General features: G+C 42.8%; 1 protein-coding gene across 1 annotated transcript in view; it reads left to right on the forward strand.

Moving 5' to 3' along the window:
* The first annotated feature begins 486 nt into the window (after positions 1-486).
* Positions 487-18,451, forward strand: part of LOC139565913 (CUGBP Elav-like family member 2) — a 213,320-nt gene continuing 195,355 nt past the window's right edge. The window contains exon 1 of the mRNA XM_071386573.1: positions 487-657. Coding sequence (XP_071242674.1) covers positions 605-657 — 53 coding nt within the window. The 5' untranslated portion in view covers positions 487-604. The remainder of the gene's footprint in view (positions 658-18,451) is intronic.

Here is an 18,451-nt window from a genome sequence, read left to right on the forward strand (position 1 = left end):
TTTTCCCCGGTTACATTGTGCATGGCATGAATTTGCACATTGATTTGAATGTAAAACAAGTCTAGCAGGACAGATGATACAGGCAAGTCTACCACAGCTACCAATTCAAATAGGCCACATTCAATAACAAATTGTGTGATCTAATTGTAACCCTTTCGATAATCATTGGGCTAAGTGAACCTGGCTTATTTAAAAAAAATAACGAGTTAAACAGGATGTGATGTGTGCATGTGACATGTTATTTCTGGGCAAATCTAATGAATAAGTTATAGCCTAGGTAATTATTGTAAAGACACAATTTCCGGTGCTTTGGATGAAAAGTGCTCTTGAATAAATAGTCACTAATGTGTTCTGTATAGCATTATAATGTTGTTTTATGAGGCTTTGGGGATGGCTGGAGAAGTGGAGAAATCGGTCGCTGTGTGTAGCGGCAGAGCGCAGTCTGGCTTCAGCAGGGGGCGGAGGGAGAGAGCTATGACAGCGCTTATCACACCAGCAAGAAGTAGGACGAGTTGCATCCTAGCGCTACTGTCATTTGCAGACGGAGTACAGCTCTCACCGCTTTTGTTCAGCTATCGCGCCCCGTGCTGCTAGCTAGTCAACAATGGTTTCTATAATTTCAGACCTGGACCCACTGAAAAACTGGAACGTGTTAAGGTAAGTCCAAGTCCAGTTTTCTAGCTCGCCTCATATAATTTCTGCTGCATTCATGAGGGAATTGTTGTGATACCCTACGTGCGGTGCTGGGTGGGACGCGGATGTCAAAGGGTTATCGCTGGTGAATGGATGTAGCGACTTATTCCGCAGATGTACCCACTTGCATTACTTTGGCTTAAAGGGACACTGCGATATTCTGGCACTTAGCCCCTTTTATACTTATCCAGAGTCAAACTCGTGAATACCATTTGTATGTCTGCATGCAGTAGGCCAATAAAGGAAGTTCGCGGTAGTTTTGCGTGCCAATGTTAACAATGACTGGAAGTCTACAGGTAAATTAGCAATGCTACCTACAGTACAGCAGCAATACTGCGCCCTCGGCAGTTTTTTGGGGGGCGAAGTCGGGTCCTGTTTCGGTAAAGCTCTGTTGAGAACAATGTACTGTAGCTACTTTTGGATTTCTCTTTTCTCCCCCTCTTTCTGCTCTCGTGTCTGACGCATGCAAGCTGCTCATCAGCCCTTCCTCTTATTAACCCTTGGTGATCTTCCCTCTCGCACCGTGGACCACAAAGTTCCTCAACAATTTACAGTTGCCGATACCTACTGTAGACCTTGGGCACCATCATCATCCTTACCGACCGGTAGCCTAGACTACTGCCTTTAAGAGCTGCGTTGTCACAACGCCCTGGAGTCATATAGGCTACGTATTTATTGCAAATTATGCATTGAGGGGACATTTATTGCAAGTTTATATCCCCTTCACGTAGCTCTCTTTTGTTAATGAAAAACTGTAATTTACAGTTTAGCCTAAAACATACCATGTTTTCTTTTTTAACACAACATGGTTAGCTTACCTATGGAAGGTGCGTTTCTCTGCTCCATCTCTGCACCTCCTGAAGGAATACACTTTTATTGCTTCAAGTTTTCACACCACATTTTCAGAGCAATGTGTAGCCTATTTTCATTATAGTGCTCTGCAGGGTCATTTCTTGAAAGAATGTTGTGAAGCTAGCTGAGAAAATAACCTACCTGCGCTCAGAGCCGCTGGAAGTAGGGGGGCTACAGCACCACCTGAAAAATCAGAATAAAAAACAATAATTGTTGTTGAATTTTTTTTTCTTCCACTGGGGCTTTAATAGTCCTGTATTAGCGACACCCACCCCCAACTACTTCCCACAACTATGCCTGTACCTGTGGTCCTCTGCTCAGTTCCTCTGTTTCCCTCCTCCAGGGCTGTCTTACAGCTACACCATTAATAGGCTACACCAATATATATGGCTCTGGGCTACACCAACACTCTACCCTAACACTTCATGTTACCATCTAATTGTCTACACCTGCAAAATGTGTATTAATGCATTCACTGTCATTTGACATTTTAGTCGGCATTTGTGCATTTAAAAATGCTGGAATTTGAATATTGAAGACTTTTGATACTAAATAAGTCATGATAATTCCCTCGACGGACTCCACATCAGCAGAGATTGTCTAGTTCTGATTCTGAAATTCTATTTTCAGTTTGAGAAGCCACAGTGACGATGGAGCACGAGGCTCCAGAAATCTCATGCAGAGCTTGAAAAGTCCTCTTTTAATGCTGCTTTTTATCATTCCCTATTTAAATATTCCTTATTCCTTACTACAAATTCCTCATCAATAAATCAGGAATAGATTATTTATTTTTTATCACAGGAACCCTAAAGAACATGCTTATTGCTGCTGTGACTGTGAACCTGTGACGACATAATGATGTCAGCCTAGCCTTATCGTGATGGCCCTATGGAGCCTGGGGCATGAAATGGCTTGTGCCACTGACCCGTACACACTCACATTAAAAGGTGAAGCTGGGGAGGATGACCCACTGTTTCTCTAGGGAGGCTATTTCCTGTCTTTCCTATTCCACTGATCTGTTTGGTTAACCAGGACGCCTCTCTGGGTGATAGAGAATCTTCGTAATATGTAGGCAGTTGGTACTTCTGATGAGTATATCGGGGAAAGGAATTCTTGGCCTTTCAGTCAACTTTTGCATGTGTGTATGAAATAGTCTCTCTTTTCTAAGTGGACATACACACGCGTGCTGCGCTGGTAAGCGGAGGGCGGGCCCCGATCATTGAGGGATGTAATCTGTTGTTGAAGGACAGGATGAGAGATAGGTGGGGGAGGATGAGGAGGGGAGTGATGGAGGGGTATTTGTCTCTCTCTTTATTAAACCTCTGCTGCTTTAGATTAGCTGCAGGAGCAGCTGTCCCTCTCTCAAGACTGAGCATCTTAATAAAGACCAGCTTAGGGCTGGCCCTCCACACACACACACACACACACACACACACACACACATCCTCTTCTATCTCCCCCTCTCCTTTTCTCTCTCGTTCTGTCTCTTTTCTCTTTCACTGTTAGCTTAGTGTATTATAATGAAGCAACTCTGTGTTTCTTCTCCTAGGCACAGCATCAACTCTCTAATGAGGATCACCTCCGACAGACACACACACACACACACACACCATTAAGACACTGACAGTCCCAAACACCTCTGTCACATACAATTAGCAGCACTCCCTGTAGCGTGGTATGTTTTGTGCATGGTGTTATTGTGGGGTTGGATAATATGCAGGACCGAAGAAGTACAGTCTCTCCGTTATCTTGGATGTTGTGTAAACTGTATTATCTTGTGTACACTGTATTATCTTGGATGTTGTGTACACTGTATTATCTTGGATGTTGTGTACATTGTATTATCTTGGATGTTGTGTACACTGTATTATCTTGGATGTTGTGTACACTGTATTATCTTGGATGTTGTGTGCACTGTATTATCTTGGATGTTGTGTACACTATATTATCTTGGATGTTGTGTGCACTGTATTATCTTGGATGTTGTGTACACTATATTATCTTGGATGTTGTGTGCACTGTATTATCTTGGATGTTGTGTACACTATATTATCTTGGATGTTGTGTGCACTGTATTATCTTGGATGTTGTGTACACTGTAGCTTCTGGTTTAATTTGTTGAGATGATTATGTGGTCTCGCATTCATATCGTTTTGCTCTCACTCCGGAGTATTCAGCATATGACCATCCATCGTGCCCACTGCACTGTACGGAACGTAGGTTCATTTGCTGTTGCCAGAGGACACATTCCTGAAGATCTAATAGGAAATACATCTCATGAAATCAGTTTGATATGATGTATCTGATGTGCGATCTTTCCGATAGGGGAGGTTGTGTGGAGGTGAGTGGTACTGAGGGATTTGATAACAACATTTTGATATGGAAGACTGTTAGAAAACCAACGTGTACTGAATGTGCCTATTTCAACCCAAACAGAGTAGTATTTCTAAGGTTCTCGATCTGTGTCTTAACGATAATCTGCCTGCTGCTCCAGATGGATGTGGACATCTGCACCCTCCTCTGGTCCTCTGGTCCTCTGGTTGGACCTCAGTTGACTTCCTCCTTATCTGATCAACTCCAGGGTGTGGCTGCTGCAGCCTTTCACCAGCTCCGTCTGACGATCATACGTTTCTCACACACACATGAACACACACACAGGTATCGCATCCAGACAAAAATATATCCTATATGCACGTATGTCCGTACATACATACATACATGCATACGCACGTAGACCCACAGCTCAGTTTATCTGTGTAACAAAGCGTTGTTGTGGGTATAAAGCCTGTCTGTTGCTCTCCTAGTCAGCCTCTCCTATTCTGAATAGCAGTTCAGTTATTCCATAATGAGAAACAGCATGCTTATTAATTCCACCTGATTACATCCAGAATTACACTTAGCGCACACACACACACACACACACACACACACACACACGGAGCAATGACAAGGTAGATCTGTTATTAGATTAGGGAGCGAGGAGAAGTCAGGTTTGTATTCTATTACAGGGCTGGTTAAATAACTGCTGGATGTAAACTCTGATGCCTGCGAATACGGGAATAATCAAAAGAGAAGGCGACAGTGAAGGAGAGAGAGAGAGAGTGCTTTAACAATAAACAATTATTGTCTTCATGTAGAAACCCTTTGGAGTGTAATGTAAAGATCTAGGACCGGAGCCTCACTAACTTGAGATGTGCGTGTGTGACAGACTGCCGCTCGAAGCAGCGTTGCATAAATCATGCCTTAACGTCAATGGGAAGGAGATTTGCATGAAAACTTGAATTACCCACACACACAGATCTCAAGTCTGGATCATTCAGACATGATAAATCATAAACGGATGTTCATTCAATCACACAGTGAGCCCTATGGGCCCTGGTCACAAATAGTGCACTATATTGAGAATAGGGTGCCATTTGGGGTGCAGACAATAACAGCATCGATAAGCCATAGGATCTTTTCACCTGTGGCCAATCATGTAAATAATGTATTATCTGTCGCCCACACAAGTGCATCGGTCTGGAAACTGAAGTGTATGTGGAGTGACTTTGGGTATAGATGAAGGAGTCGGAGGGTGGGGGGTGGAGGATCGGGAGGGTTGGGGGGTTGGAGGGTTGGAGGATTGGGAGGGCGGGGATGGGAGGATTGAGAAGGCGGAGGGGATTGGGGGGTTGGGGGGGTTGGAGGCTTGAGAGGGCGGAGGGGATTGGGGGGTTGGGGGGGGTCATTGAGCATTTGACCCAGTGTTAGTTTGAATTAATCCAGTTAAATGTGGATTTGACTCAGTGTGGCTTTATCCCCGAGACGCAAATCTATCTACCTAATTACTGAGGCCAGTGTCTGTCTGATGCGGATGAAATCTGCAGTGTGTGTGTGTATGCGTGTGTGTTCGTAGCCTGCTAACCCCTGCAGGACATAGGACCACACGCACTGAGTCTAAATCCACCCGTTGCGGTTGAACAGTGACAGGGACAGCTGTGGACCTGGCTTTTAATCTGCACCCCAATGGATGTGCAATGTGTGGCCAGAGGAGTGTGACACCAGGCTGGGTAGAGACAGGGGGTGAGGATCCCTGGATCTAGTGGTTCTGGTTTGGAAATGGAATTATATGCTCAGCATTATTCTCAGTGTTTTAAGAGAGCCTCTCTGAAACAAAACAACAACCGTAAGCCTGGGTAATGCAATGACGTTTTTTTTGTTTTTGTGAATGTGATGAATGGAGCAATGGGGAGAGTGATGAAGCCCCCTGACCCGGGTAGTTAGAAAGGAAAGAGGTGAAGAGCAAACCAGGCAGGGTGGTAGACGGAGAGAGCAGGAGGGAGAGGTCGGTTGGCCTGCTCGTCTGTGATGGACTCCGGTCACCACGGCGATTCACTCTTCAGCTGGACCCCTGTCAATCAAAGCATTGTGACCCGGGAGTGGGGGCGGGGGATATTGTGCCACGGCAATGATGCGAACAATACAGCGTTCAGTGTTTCTGTGTGAATGGCTCAGACGTTGGGGTGCGGGGAGAGGGGGATGAAATCTTCCACGTCAAACTCCCGAAATCAGTTGAAGATAATTACATATTTTAGCTCAGCGAGCTGGATAAAAACGTGAGAGAGACAAAGGAGGGAGAGGGAGAGACCGAGAGAGAGAATGCCAACAGGAGAGAAAGGGGGGGGGGGGCATGAACACCCATCATCTCAGATTGTTCTGAAATTGTTTCTGTAGTTAGAAACAGAAGATTAACATTCTTGCAACATTATTTTGTTCAAATATCATTTTAAAAATAGGAAAATTGATTGCACCCAATTTGGCCCCTTTAATGTATAGGATTCACATTCTATTCAATAAATATAGTACCCAACATCTGATTTAAACCAAACATCTTCCTACCATTGAGTAAGTCATATTCCAGTATCAGTTATCTGTCGAACAGGTTGTATTATAGTAACAATATTAATCATTTATTAAACTTCTTTAGTGCCTTTCATAGAATCTCAAAGCACTTCAACAGCAACAAAACAACAAACAATATACAGTATCATGACAGGTCAACCAATAGAGGCCAAGTCTTCTCTCGGGAGATGGAGAGGGTTGGTTCATGGCTTGAGGGAGGGAGCTGGTCTGAGGATGCTAGATGATGGTGATGGAGTCTGCTGGTGATCTTGTAGAGGGCAAGTCTGGGGACCAGCCTGAGTCTTATAGCTACTTCTCTTCTTCTTCCTCCTCTCTGTGTAGCGCTGCTCACCAGAAAGCTCACCACACTAAGTTCAGAATAGTAGCCAGTCGTCCTCACCACAAGCTCTCTGTCTCGGCTCTGCTGTATTCCTCTGTCTCCCATTCCTCTCACACTTCATTCCAGTCCTGAAATCATGCTCTCAAAGGAACAGGAACTGGCACACTGCTGGCTTAGCCCGGAATCCAACCGCACCAATGTGTGGGAGGAAACACCATACGACTGGCAACCGAAATCAGCGTGCATACACTCGACCCGCCACAAGGAGTCGCTAGAGCGCGATGGGACAAGAACACCCCGACTGGCCAAACCCTTACCCGGACGACGCCATGGCCAATTGTGCACCGCCTTATGGGTTTCCCGGTCATGGCCGGCTGTGACACAGCCTAGGATCGAACCCGGGTCTGTAGTGACGTCTCTAGCACTGCTGTGCCACCCGGGAGGCCCTCAGATGCATTTTCTAAGCAAAAACATTATCCAGCCAGCTAGCCAAAACAAAAATATTTGCAAAACTCAAAAACACCAGATATATGCAATAAAAAACAAATGGGGGAAAAACACGTACTTTTTTTTATTTATGTAGAATATTTACAGAGAATATTTACAGTGTGAAAGTACCTAGGCTTCCTCACTGCGCCATGGCAACCATGGTATGGAGCTGCTGCTTAAACTATTGCTTCATCATCCTAAGTGATGTATTACCTGTGAATCTGATTTCCCTGTTCAGAGAAATTAGCCATTGAAGTCGCTTGCATTATTTACTATAAATGAGTGTGAAAGTACCCGGTTTTGCCCACCAGATGCCGCTGTTCCTGCTACTGCCACATCCTTTTATCAATTTTGCTCGGGTAGCACGCACACACCCCTCTTTGGGATGAAAACCAATAGCTTTAGCTCATAATGAAAATGAATTGTGTGGTCATCCACAATTCAAGCCAGTCCTACATGAAAGCCAATCAGTTTGTCCTCCTCTTAGCAACCTAATGCTTCAACCCAACTGTTGAATAGTCCAACAGCTCTCAGAGAGGCCTATCCCTATGGTGCAATTCTCATATGAAGACTTTTCCTACAAGCACAACATTTTGGTGGGAATGGGCTTGTGACTAAAATGTTGTGACAACCCTGATAAAATGATAAACCATTGCATGTCAGTTGTATGTTTTTCAATACAATTATTCGAAAAACGTATCTATATGTAGTGTGGTTGAAGACATTTACCGTTAAACCCAACCCAATACCGTTATCATTGCAGAAGATATACCGTGTGCATTTGGGACTTGAGACCATAACATTTAAACCATTAGAACTGCTAACTAAATGTAGACCTTTTTTCAAGGGAATAAACCACACTCAGAGGGACTGTTTCCTGGACACGGATTAAGCCTAAGTGAAGGACAATCTGAATTTCATGGAGGACTGGCTTGACTTGTGAGGAAGACCATTTTCATCATGAGCAAAAGCTGTGTGGGAGGCTTTTGACAATTGTATTGGTTTATATGTCTTTTTTTAAATACATTTTTGATGTAACCTTTATTTAACTAGGCAAGTCAGTTAAGAACAAATTCTTGTTTACAATGACGGCCTACCGGGGAACAGTGGGTTAACTGCATTGTTTAAGGGGCAGAACGACAGATTTTTACCTCGTCAGCTCGGGTATTCCAACGATCTAACCACTAAGCTACCTGCCACCCCAAAACTTACTCATTGTTACGAAAAATGATGGTCCAAATCAGATGTTCGGTGCAAGATTATATGAATCCTATTTAAATTTAAAAGGCCAATTTGGGTGCAATCAATTAGCTTAATTTGTATTATTATGTTTAAAACAAAATAATGTTTCAGGAATGCGAATCTTATCTGTTAGTGTGCAATCATTATCTGTATTTTCTCTAACAGAAACAATTTCAGCACAATCTGAGATGGTGGGTGTTGAAATCCTCTTTCGTGTGCTTTCTGAGGTGGAACCAGATGTGCATCTAACAGAGGGAATCTAGTAGGCTTTGTTTAAACCCAGCTTGGCTGAAACGGAGAGGTGTCCCTGGAGAGAGAGAGGGAATATGAGAGAGAGAGAGTGAATGAATGAATGAGCAAAGGGGAGAGAGGGGGAGAATGAATGAGCGAGAGAGAGGGAGAATTAATGAGCAAAAGGGGGAGAGAGGGGGAGAATGAATGAGAGAGGGAGAGAGAGAGAATGAATGAGCAAGGGGGAGAGAGAGGGGGAGAATGAATGAGCAAGGGAGAGGGAGAGAGAATGAATGAGCAAGGGGGAGAGAGAGAGAGAGAATGAATGAGCAAGGAGAGAGAGAGAGAGAGAGAGAGAGCGAGCAAGGGGGAGAGAGAGAGAGAGAGAGAGAGAGCAAGGGGGAGAGAGAGAGAGAGAATGAATGAGCAAGAGAGAGAGAGAGAGAGCAAGGGGGAGAGAGAGAGAGAGAATGAATGAGCAAGAGAGAGAGAGAGAGAATGAATGAGCAAGGGAGAGAGGGAGAATGAATGAGCAAGGGGGAGAGCGAGTGTGTGAGGAGGAGAAGGGTTACACTAAACAGGCCTAAACGGAAACATAATTAACCATAATAGGATAGTGTTAGTAATACCAGTACCATGTCATTTACCATGTTACACAGTCCCACCTATTTGTCTTTGTATTCAACTGACAATGCAACATGAGTCTCCTACCTCTCCGTCTCTCCCCATAGGCAGATCAGTGTGTATAAGACATGCTATATCCGTGTTGTGGTGACTGGGATGTGCTCTCTCTCCCTTCCACTGAGAGGTTCAACTCTGTGTCAGCCATATACCAGGGGAACATGCTGGCTTAACAGCCTCCGTGGCGCTGTCTCATGCATGTCTCTCTCTGTGTGTGGTTTGCGTGTGTGTGTGCAACACTGAACTGTGACAGAATAAGAAACACACACACCACGCTGACAAATGCATGAGACAGAACCACCGAGGCTTTTAAAGCAGCATGTTCCCCTGTATGTGGCTGTTTGTTGCTGTTTGTTTCTGGCTGTTGTCAGATGTTGTATTTGTTTTTAGATGTTATCAGACACACGCATCACGGACGTGCTCTGTTTGACACATTCCCGAGTCCCTCTCTTTTAACGCAGTGGCACACACAGTCTCACACCCCACGGCCGTGTCCCTCTCTTTTAACGCAGTGGCACACACAGTCTCACACCCCACGGCCGTGTCAGGACCCCTCTCTCTGTGCCATATCCCAGGGTTTTGACTGACTGAGTGTTGTAGCATGTGGCTGCTATAGAAGCCATCTCCGGTGGCACTATAGTAGATGAACTTAGTCATCCGTCGTCAGCCCTGGGTGTCGAGTCAGTCGACTACTTAAAACACACACACACCTTCTGTGACTGTCTCCAGGAGAGCAGGTTAGTCAAAAGCTGTGTGTGTGTGTGTGTGTGTGTGTGTGTGTGTGTGTGTGTGTGTGTGTGTGTGTGTGTGTGTGTGTGTGTGTGTGTGTGTGTGTGTGTGTGTGTGTGTGTGTGTGTGTGTGTGTGTGTGTGTGTGTGTGTGTGTGTGTGTGTGTGTGTGTGTGTGTAGGATTGATATGTAGGCCTGAGGTGATGTTTTGTGGGGATAAATGTTCAATACCCAGGGTCTCTCACACAGGCTGGCTTACCTACCGTACACTGCACAGGGAGTACGACAGACACACACACACACTACCAATCTGTTTAATAATGCTCATAAACATACACACACACACACACACACACACACACACACACACACACACACACACACACACACACACACACACACACACACACACACACACACACACACACACACACACTGTTTATTCCTGGCTTTGTTTTACTGCCGAGCTTTGCTGTTGCTTTGTTTTAGTCTTAGTCTTAGAGACATCAGGGTGTGTATATACACTCTAAAGCTTCTGCCATAAAGCAGGTTTAACCCCCCCTATATATGTGTGTGTTTCCCCGGGCACACTAGGGAGTCTCACTACCTCCTCTGGGCTGAAATCATCTGTAGGGTTTATGAGTAGTGTTTAGAAAGGCTGGGAAACCAGGGAGGGCTCTGGTGTCTCTCTCTCTCTCTCTCTCTCGCTCTCTCTCTCTCTCTCTCTCTCTCTCGCTCTCTCTCTCTCTCGCTGTCTCTGTCTCTCTGTCTCTCTGTCTCTCTGTCTTTTCTTCTTTCTCGTTTCAGTACATCGTCCTCTTTCCGACTCTCTTTCTCTCCTTCCAATGCTTTCTCTCTCCTCCTTTTCTCAGCGATGCTCTACAAGCGTGTAAAGGGGAACGAGAGCAGGAATAGAGAGGAAAAAGAGCTCTTGTCTGAATAAATAAACAGCGTTTGCTTGAAACTGAATCTGAAAGCTAAGTGGGGTTCAGAGGGAAGAGAGGGATGGGAGGAGAGGGATCCGAGGAGAGGGGGAGAGTCAGTGAAGGAAAGAAAAACATTGGCTCTCTGTCCATTGGGGGGGGAAAAAACGTGAGATCTCTTAGCCTGTGTGTGAATAATGAGTTTTGGGAATGCTCTGGAGATGGGCAATAACCTGGTAGAGAAAACTGACCAATGGTAATAAAGATGACTGCTTAATAGGCGTGATCCAATAGGTGACCATGTCACAACCACCAGGAAGAGATGATACAGCAGAACACACAGGCAGTCAGCTCGGCCAAACTGCCCTCTACCTCCCGCTGTTTCTTTCTCTTTTTTTCTCCATTTCTCTCTCTCTTCTATCCCTCACTCTGTTTACCCTTTTGTTATGCTCCAGCGTCACCGTCTGCATAGCAACACCCAGCATCAGCCTTCCGTACCCCAGGGGCAGCAGAGAGCAGCAGAGCAGGGACCTCACTCTATCGCTCCACTATCTCTCTACTGTATCGCTATCGCTCCACTATCTCTCAACTGTATCTCTATCTCTCCACCATCTCTACGGTATCTCTATCTCTCCACTATCTCTCTACTGTAATCCTACTGTATCTCTCCCTATCTCTCTCCCTCTCTCTCTGTCACCCTCTCTTTCTCTTCTTTCCACTTTCTTTCTCCTCATGTCTCATCTTTTCCTTACCTTTTCTTTCTCTCCATCCTCCTCTCTCTCTGGCCTGTAGCCCTGTAGTAGGTCTCTAGTAGGTGTGTAGTAGGAGTAACAAAAATATATTTATTAACTGAGGTAACCTATATACAAATAAACAATGGTGTGTGTGTGTGTGTGTGTAGTCAGTAGTGTAAGTGAGTGGTTGCGTGTATAGATGAGATGACGAGTGTTGAAAGATTCCAAAGCAAGCCGGCCGGCCACAAAAATGCCACAACCAAAATTAAACAGTGTGTCTGCATGGAGAGAGTCTCCTCAATGAATGGGGAAGAGGTGTATTTATCCCGGGACACACCCGGGCCCAGGTGTGTCCCATGTCGCTGACGACCCTCCCAACTCCCAACATCCTAATAAGGAAAACAAGAGCAAAGAGAAAGAATACAGCAGACAGAGTGGGAGGGTCGTGGGAGGGTCATCACAGTCTGTAGTAGAGGTCGACCGTTTAATCGGCATGGGCCAATTTCAAGTTTTCATAACAATCGTTAATCGTCCTCTTTGGACGCCGATTATGGCCGATTACATTGCAATCCACGAAGAGACTGCGTGGCAGGCTGACCACCTGTTACGCGAGTGCAGCATCAAAAGGACCTTGTGGCTGCAAGGAGCCAAGGTAAGTTGCTAGCTAGCATTTAAACTTATCTTATAAAAAACAATCAATCTGTCCTGTGTTGCATATAATCAATGCGGTGCCTGTTAATTTATCATCGAATCACAGCCGACTTCAACTTTGCCAAACGGGGGATGATTTAACAAAAGCACATTCGCAAAAAAAGCACAATTGTTTCACAAATGTACCTTACCATAAACATCAATGCCTTCCTTAAAATCAATACACAGAAGTATATATTTTTTTACCTGCGTATTTAGTTAAAATAAATTAATGTTAGCAGGCAATATCTCTTGCGTTCAGTGCAAACAGAGTCAGGGTATATGTTTAACAGTTTGGTGCGCCTGGCTCGTTGCGAACTGTGTGAAGACCGTAATTAATTTGCCAGAATTTTACATAATTATGACATAACATTGAAGGTTGTGCAAAGTAACAGCAATATTTAGAGACTTAGGGTTGCCACACATTGGATAAAATATGGAACGGTTCCGTATTTCACTGGCAGAATAAACGTTTTGTTTTTGAAATGATAGTTTCCGGATTTGACCATATTAATGACCTAAGGCTCGTATTTCTGTGTTTATTATATTATAATTAAGTCTATGATTTGATATTTGATAGAGCAGTCTGACAGCGGTGGTAGGCTGCAGCACGCTCGTAAACATTCATTCAAACAGCACTTTACTGCGTTTGCCAGCAGCTCTTAGCAATGCTTGAGGCACAGCGCTGTTTATGACGTCAAGCCTATCAACTCCTGAGATTAGGCTGGCGATACCAAAGTGCCTATTAGAACATCCAATAGTCAAAGGTACAGTATATGAACTACAAATGGTATAGAGAGAAATAGTCGACGCGTCATAATTCCTATAATAACTACAACCTAAAACTTTTTAACTGGGAATATTGAAGAACTGGGAATATTGAACCACCAGCTTTCATATGTTCTGAGCAAGGAACTTAAACGTTAGCTTTTTTACAGGTCACATATTGCACTTTTACTTTCTTCTCCAACACTGTGTTTTTGCATTATTTAAACCAAATTGAACATGTTTCATTATTTATTTGAAACTAAATAGATGTTATTTATGTATTATATTAAGTTAAAATAAAAGTGTTCATTCAGTATTGTTGTAATTGTCATCATTACAAATATATATTACAAATTAAAAAACGACCGATTTAATCGGTGTCGTCTTTTTTTGGTCCTCCAATAACCGGTATCGACGTTGAAATATCATAGTCGGTCGACCTCTAGTAGTAGGTATGTAGTAGGAGTAGAATAAGTGTGTAGTAGGTGTGTGTAGTAGGAGTTTAGTAGGTCTGTAGTAGGAGTATAATAGGTCTGTCGTAGGTCTGTAGAAGGAGTATAGTAGGAGTGTAGTAGGAGTATAATAGGTCTGTAGAAGGAGTATAGTAGGAGTGTAGTAGGAGTATAATAGGTCTGTCGTAGGTCTGTAGAAGGAGTATAGTAGGAGTGTAGTAGGAGTATAATAGGGCTGTAGTAGGAGTATAATAAGGCTGTAGTAGGTCTGTAGTAGACGTATAATAGGTATGTAGTAGGAGTATAATAGGTATGTAGTAGGTATGTAGTAGGAGTATAATAGGTATGTAGTAGGTATGTAGTAGGAGTATAATATGTCTGTAGTAGGGGTATAATAGGTATGTAGTAGGTATGTAGTAGGAGTATAATATGTCTGTAGTAGGAGTATAATAGGTCTGTAGTAGTAGTATAATAGGTATGTAGTAGGAGTATAATAGGTCTGTAGTAGGTATGTAGTAGGAGTATAATAGGTCTGTAGTAGGTATGTAGTAGGAGTATAATAGGTCTGTAGTAGGAGTATAATAGGTCTGTAGTAGGAGTATAATAGGTCTGTAGTAGGAGTATAATATGTATGTCGTAGGAGTATAATAGGTATGTAGTAGGAGTATAATATGTATGTCGTAGGAGTATAATATGTCTGTAGTAGGAGTATAATAGGTCTGTAGTAGGAGTATAATAGGTCTGTAGTAGGAGTATAATAGGTATGTAGTAGGAGTATAATAGGTATGTAGTAGGAGTATAATATGTCTGTAGTAGGAGTATAATAGGTCTGTAGTAGGAGTATAATAGGTATGTAGTAGTTATGTAGTAGGAGTATAATAGGTCTGTAGTAGGAGTATAATATGTATGTAGTAGGTCTGTAGTAGGGTGTATAATAGGTCTGTAGTAGGAGTATAATATGAATGTAGTAGGTCTGTAGGTGGAGTATAATAGGTCTGTAGTATGAGTATAATAGGTCTGTAGTAGGAGTATAATACGTATGTCGTAGGAGTATAATAGGTCTGTAGTAGGAGTATAATAGGTATGTAGTAGGTATGTAGTAGGAGTATAATAGGTCTGTAGTAGGTATGTAGTAGGAGTATAATAGGTATGTAGTAGGAGTATAATAGGTCTGTAGTAGGAGTATAATAGGTCTGTAGTAGGTATGTAGTAGGAGTATAATATGTCTGTAGTAGGTATGTAGTAGGAGTATAATAGGTCTGTAGTAGGTATGTAGTAGGAGTAGAATAGGTATGTAGTAGGAGTATAATAGGTCTGTAGTATGAGTTTAATAGGTCTGTAGTAGGTATGTAGTAGGAGTATACTAGGTCTGTAGTAGGAGTATAATAGGTATGTAGTAGGAGTATAATAGGTATGTAGTAGGTATGTAGTAGGAGTATAATAGGTCTGTAGTAGGTATGTAGTAGGAGTATAATATGTCTGTAGTAGGGGTATAATATGTATGTAGTAGGAGTATAATAGGTATGTAGTAGGTATGTAGTAGGAGTATAATAGGTATGTAGTAGGTATGTAGTAGGAGTATAATAGGTATGTAGTAGGAGTATAATAGGTATGTAGTAGGAGTATAATAGGTATGTAGTAGGTATGTAGTAGGAGTATAATAGGTCTGTAGTAGGAGTATAATATGTATGTAGTAGGTATGTAGTAGGAGTATCATAGGTATGTAGTAGGTATGTAGTAGGAGTATAATAGGTATGTAGTATGTATGTAGTAGGAGTATAATAGGTATGTAGTAGGTATGTAGTAGGAGTATAATAGGTATGTAGTAGGAGTATAATAGGTATGTAGTAGGAGTATAATAGGTATGTAGTAGGTATGTAGTAGGAGTATAATAGGTATGTAGTAGGTATGTAGTAGGAGTATAATATGTCTGTAGTAGGGGTATAATATGTATGTAGTAGGAGTATAATAGGTATGTAGTAGGTATGTAGTAGGAGTATAATAGGTATGTAGTAGGTATGTAGTAGGAGTATAATAGGTATGTAGTAGGAGTATAATAGGTATGTAGTAGGAGTATAATAGGTATGTAGTAGGTATGTAGTAGGAGTATAATAGGTCTGTAGTAGGAGTATAATATGTATGTAGTAGGTATGTAGTAGGAGTATCATAGGTATGTAGTAGGTATGTAGTAGGAGTATAATAGGTATGTAGTATGTATGTAGTAGGAGTATAATAGGTATGTAGTAGGTATGTAGTAGGAGTATAATAGGTATGTAGTAGGAGTATAATAGGTATGTAGTAGGAGTATAATAGGTATGTAGTAGGTATGTAGTAGGAGTATAATAGGTATGTAGTAGGTATGTAGTAGGAGTATAATATGTCTGTAGTAGGGGTATAATATGTATGTAGTAGGAGTATAATAGGTATGTAGTAGGTATGTAGTAGGAGTATAATAGGTATGTAGTAGGTATGTAGTAGGAGTATAATAGGTATGTAGTAGGAGTATAATAGGTATGTAGTAGGAGTATAATAGGTATGTAGTATGTATGTAGTAGGAGTATAATAGGTCTGTAGTAGGAGTATAATATGTATGTAGTAGGTATGTAGTAGGAGTATCATAGGTATGTAGTAGGTATGTAGTAGGATTATAATAGGTATGTAGTAGGAGTATAATAGGTATGTAGTAGGAGTATAATAGGTATGTAGTAGGTATGTAGTAGGAGTATAATAGGTATGTAGTAGGTATGTAGTAGGAGTATAATAGGTATATAGGTAACGTTCACTAGTCCACAGACCTGCTGTGTGTGAGCAGAGGAAATATTGGACAGGCTACACACACACAGATTAAGTCCAGTTTTTGAGAAATATCGGGAGCAATATAAATAGATGAAGAGAGATGTAGGGAAGGACAGATAGGGAGAACTACAGCGGACCAGAATGCTGTGGGTTGTTTTTTTCCATTCTACAGCTTGCTTTGTCATGTTAGTTCGAAGCCTCTGAGCAGAAAAATGTTGCCTGAGTGTCGCTCTTTTCATTGTTGCCTCACTGAAAGAGAAGGAGAACCTAATGCAGACAGAGAAGAAAATGACAGAGTAAAGGAGAGAGGGAAGAAAGGGAATGATAGAGGAGGGGAGAGAGAGAGAGAGATTTACTGTTTTTACAGCTGCAGATGGAGGGGAGCAGAGTTATTTGGGAGTTGACTGTTGCTTCATGTTCTGATTAAAGTCATATGACTCTCTGACTGGAGGAGTGTTGGGCCTGCAGGAATGGTGTATTATACGTGCTGTAGTTCGCTTTGGCTCTGTGTGTGTGTGTGTGTGTGTGTGTGTGTGTGTGTGTGTGTGTGTGTGTGTGTGTGTGTGTGTGTGTGTGTGTGTGTGTGTGTGTGTGTGTGTGTGTGTGTGTGTGTGTGTGTGTGTGTGTGTGTGTGTGTGTGTGTGTTGTTTCCCAGCATATGACAGGAAACAGAGCCTGGCTCTTCCTGTGAAAGTGCAGAAATTGTGTCAGTACACAGACAGACACACACACACACACATTGACTGACGCACAAACACAGGCGTCGTCTAGCCGGACGTCTACAATCTCACCCTGTTGTATCTGTCCATATTTGACACTGTTAACTCTCACTGTTAATTCTTCTTGAGCTCAGACTCTCAAAACACATTTTTATAGTTCAAAATTGTGTGTTATCTCGTGTTGCTCTCTCTGACATAATCCTAGAGTCTGTTGCTGTGGTAATGCAGCAGTCTTAATGTGCTATTGAAGTGACTGTATGTATTACAAGCCCAGCAGAGATGTATCGTTGGCTCGATCAATCTTTAGAGAAATGTGTTTCTTTGAATTGGTTTCTGTTCAGTGTCCTTCTCTTTTGTCAGGGCGTGTTTCCTGCTCTACTCTTCTCTGTGGAGGACATGAAAGACTGTGTGTGTGTGTGTGTGTGTGTGTGTGTGTGTGTGTGTGTGTGTGTGTGTGTGTGTGTGTGTGTGTGTGTGTGTGTGTCTTGTTATCCCAATTTCCTTCCGATCTGCGAATCGCCTATGCCATGCCATCGCAGAGACGTTGTGACAACGTTACAGCAGCATATCTCTGTACTCTAAACAGAAATGATGGTAATTTGACGGAGACGCTGCAAGAAGTTGGTTTGAGATTATTCCTCCTCAGACGGAGGTGGTATCCCGTCGAAGGCAACATTACCGAGAGACTCGAGCGTGAACGCACGCAACATAATGCTATTAAAGGGCAATCACACACACAGAAGGGCTCTTTTATGGGCGAACACATTTCTGCCTAATGGCTTTCAGTGCAGGATCATCCAAATATGACATTTCAAATGAAAGCCCTCCGATATCGGCTCCTATTACAATCTCATCGGAAATCCTTAAAACCTCTCAGAATATCATGTGCATTCTTTTTGACATGAAGCGTTCCTGATAAAATACATATTGCCTGTAATTATTTCCATATTTGATTTCATCCGCTTCTTAGATAGCCAAGTGTCTAAGCTGACAAAAGTATTCGATGAAGTGGCTAAACTCTCTCTCCTTCTGGTATCCACTATCATGCTCAGACACTCGTTCCTCCATCCACCTCCAGGACTCAGGCCCCTTGGTGACCTCCCGTAGCCCAACGAGAGTGCTGTGATCGGGGCCAGAGCTAAGGAGACGTCCCCTTGTGCCCTGCAATTACCGAAGCCCCTGGTAGCCTAATGGCAGCTGCAGGGAGACGATAATGTGATCGCTGGCCAGG

This window comes from Salvelinus alpinus, chromosome 37, assembly GCF_045679555.1.
Source record: "Salvelinus alpinus chromosome 37, SLU_Salpinus.1, whole genome shotgun sequence".
Classification (NCBI taxonomy): Eukaryota; Metazoa; Chordata; class Actinopteri; order Salmoniformes; family Salmonidae; genus Salvelinus; species Salvelinus alpinus.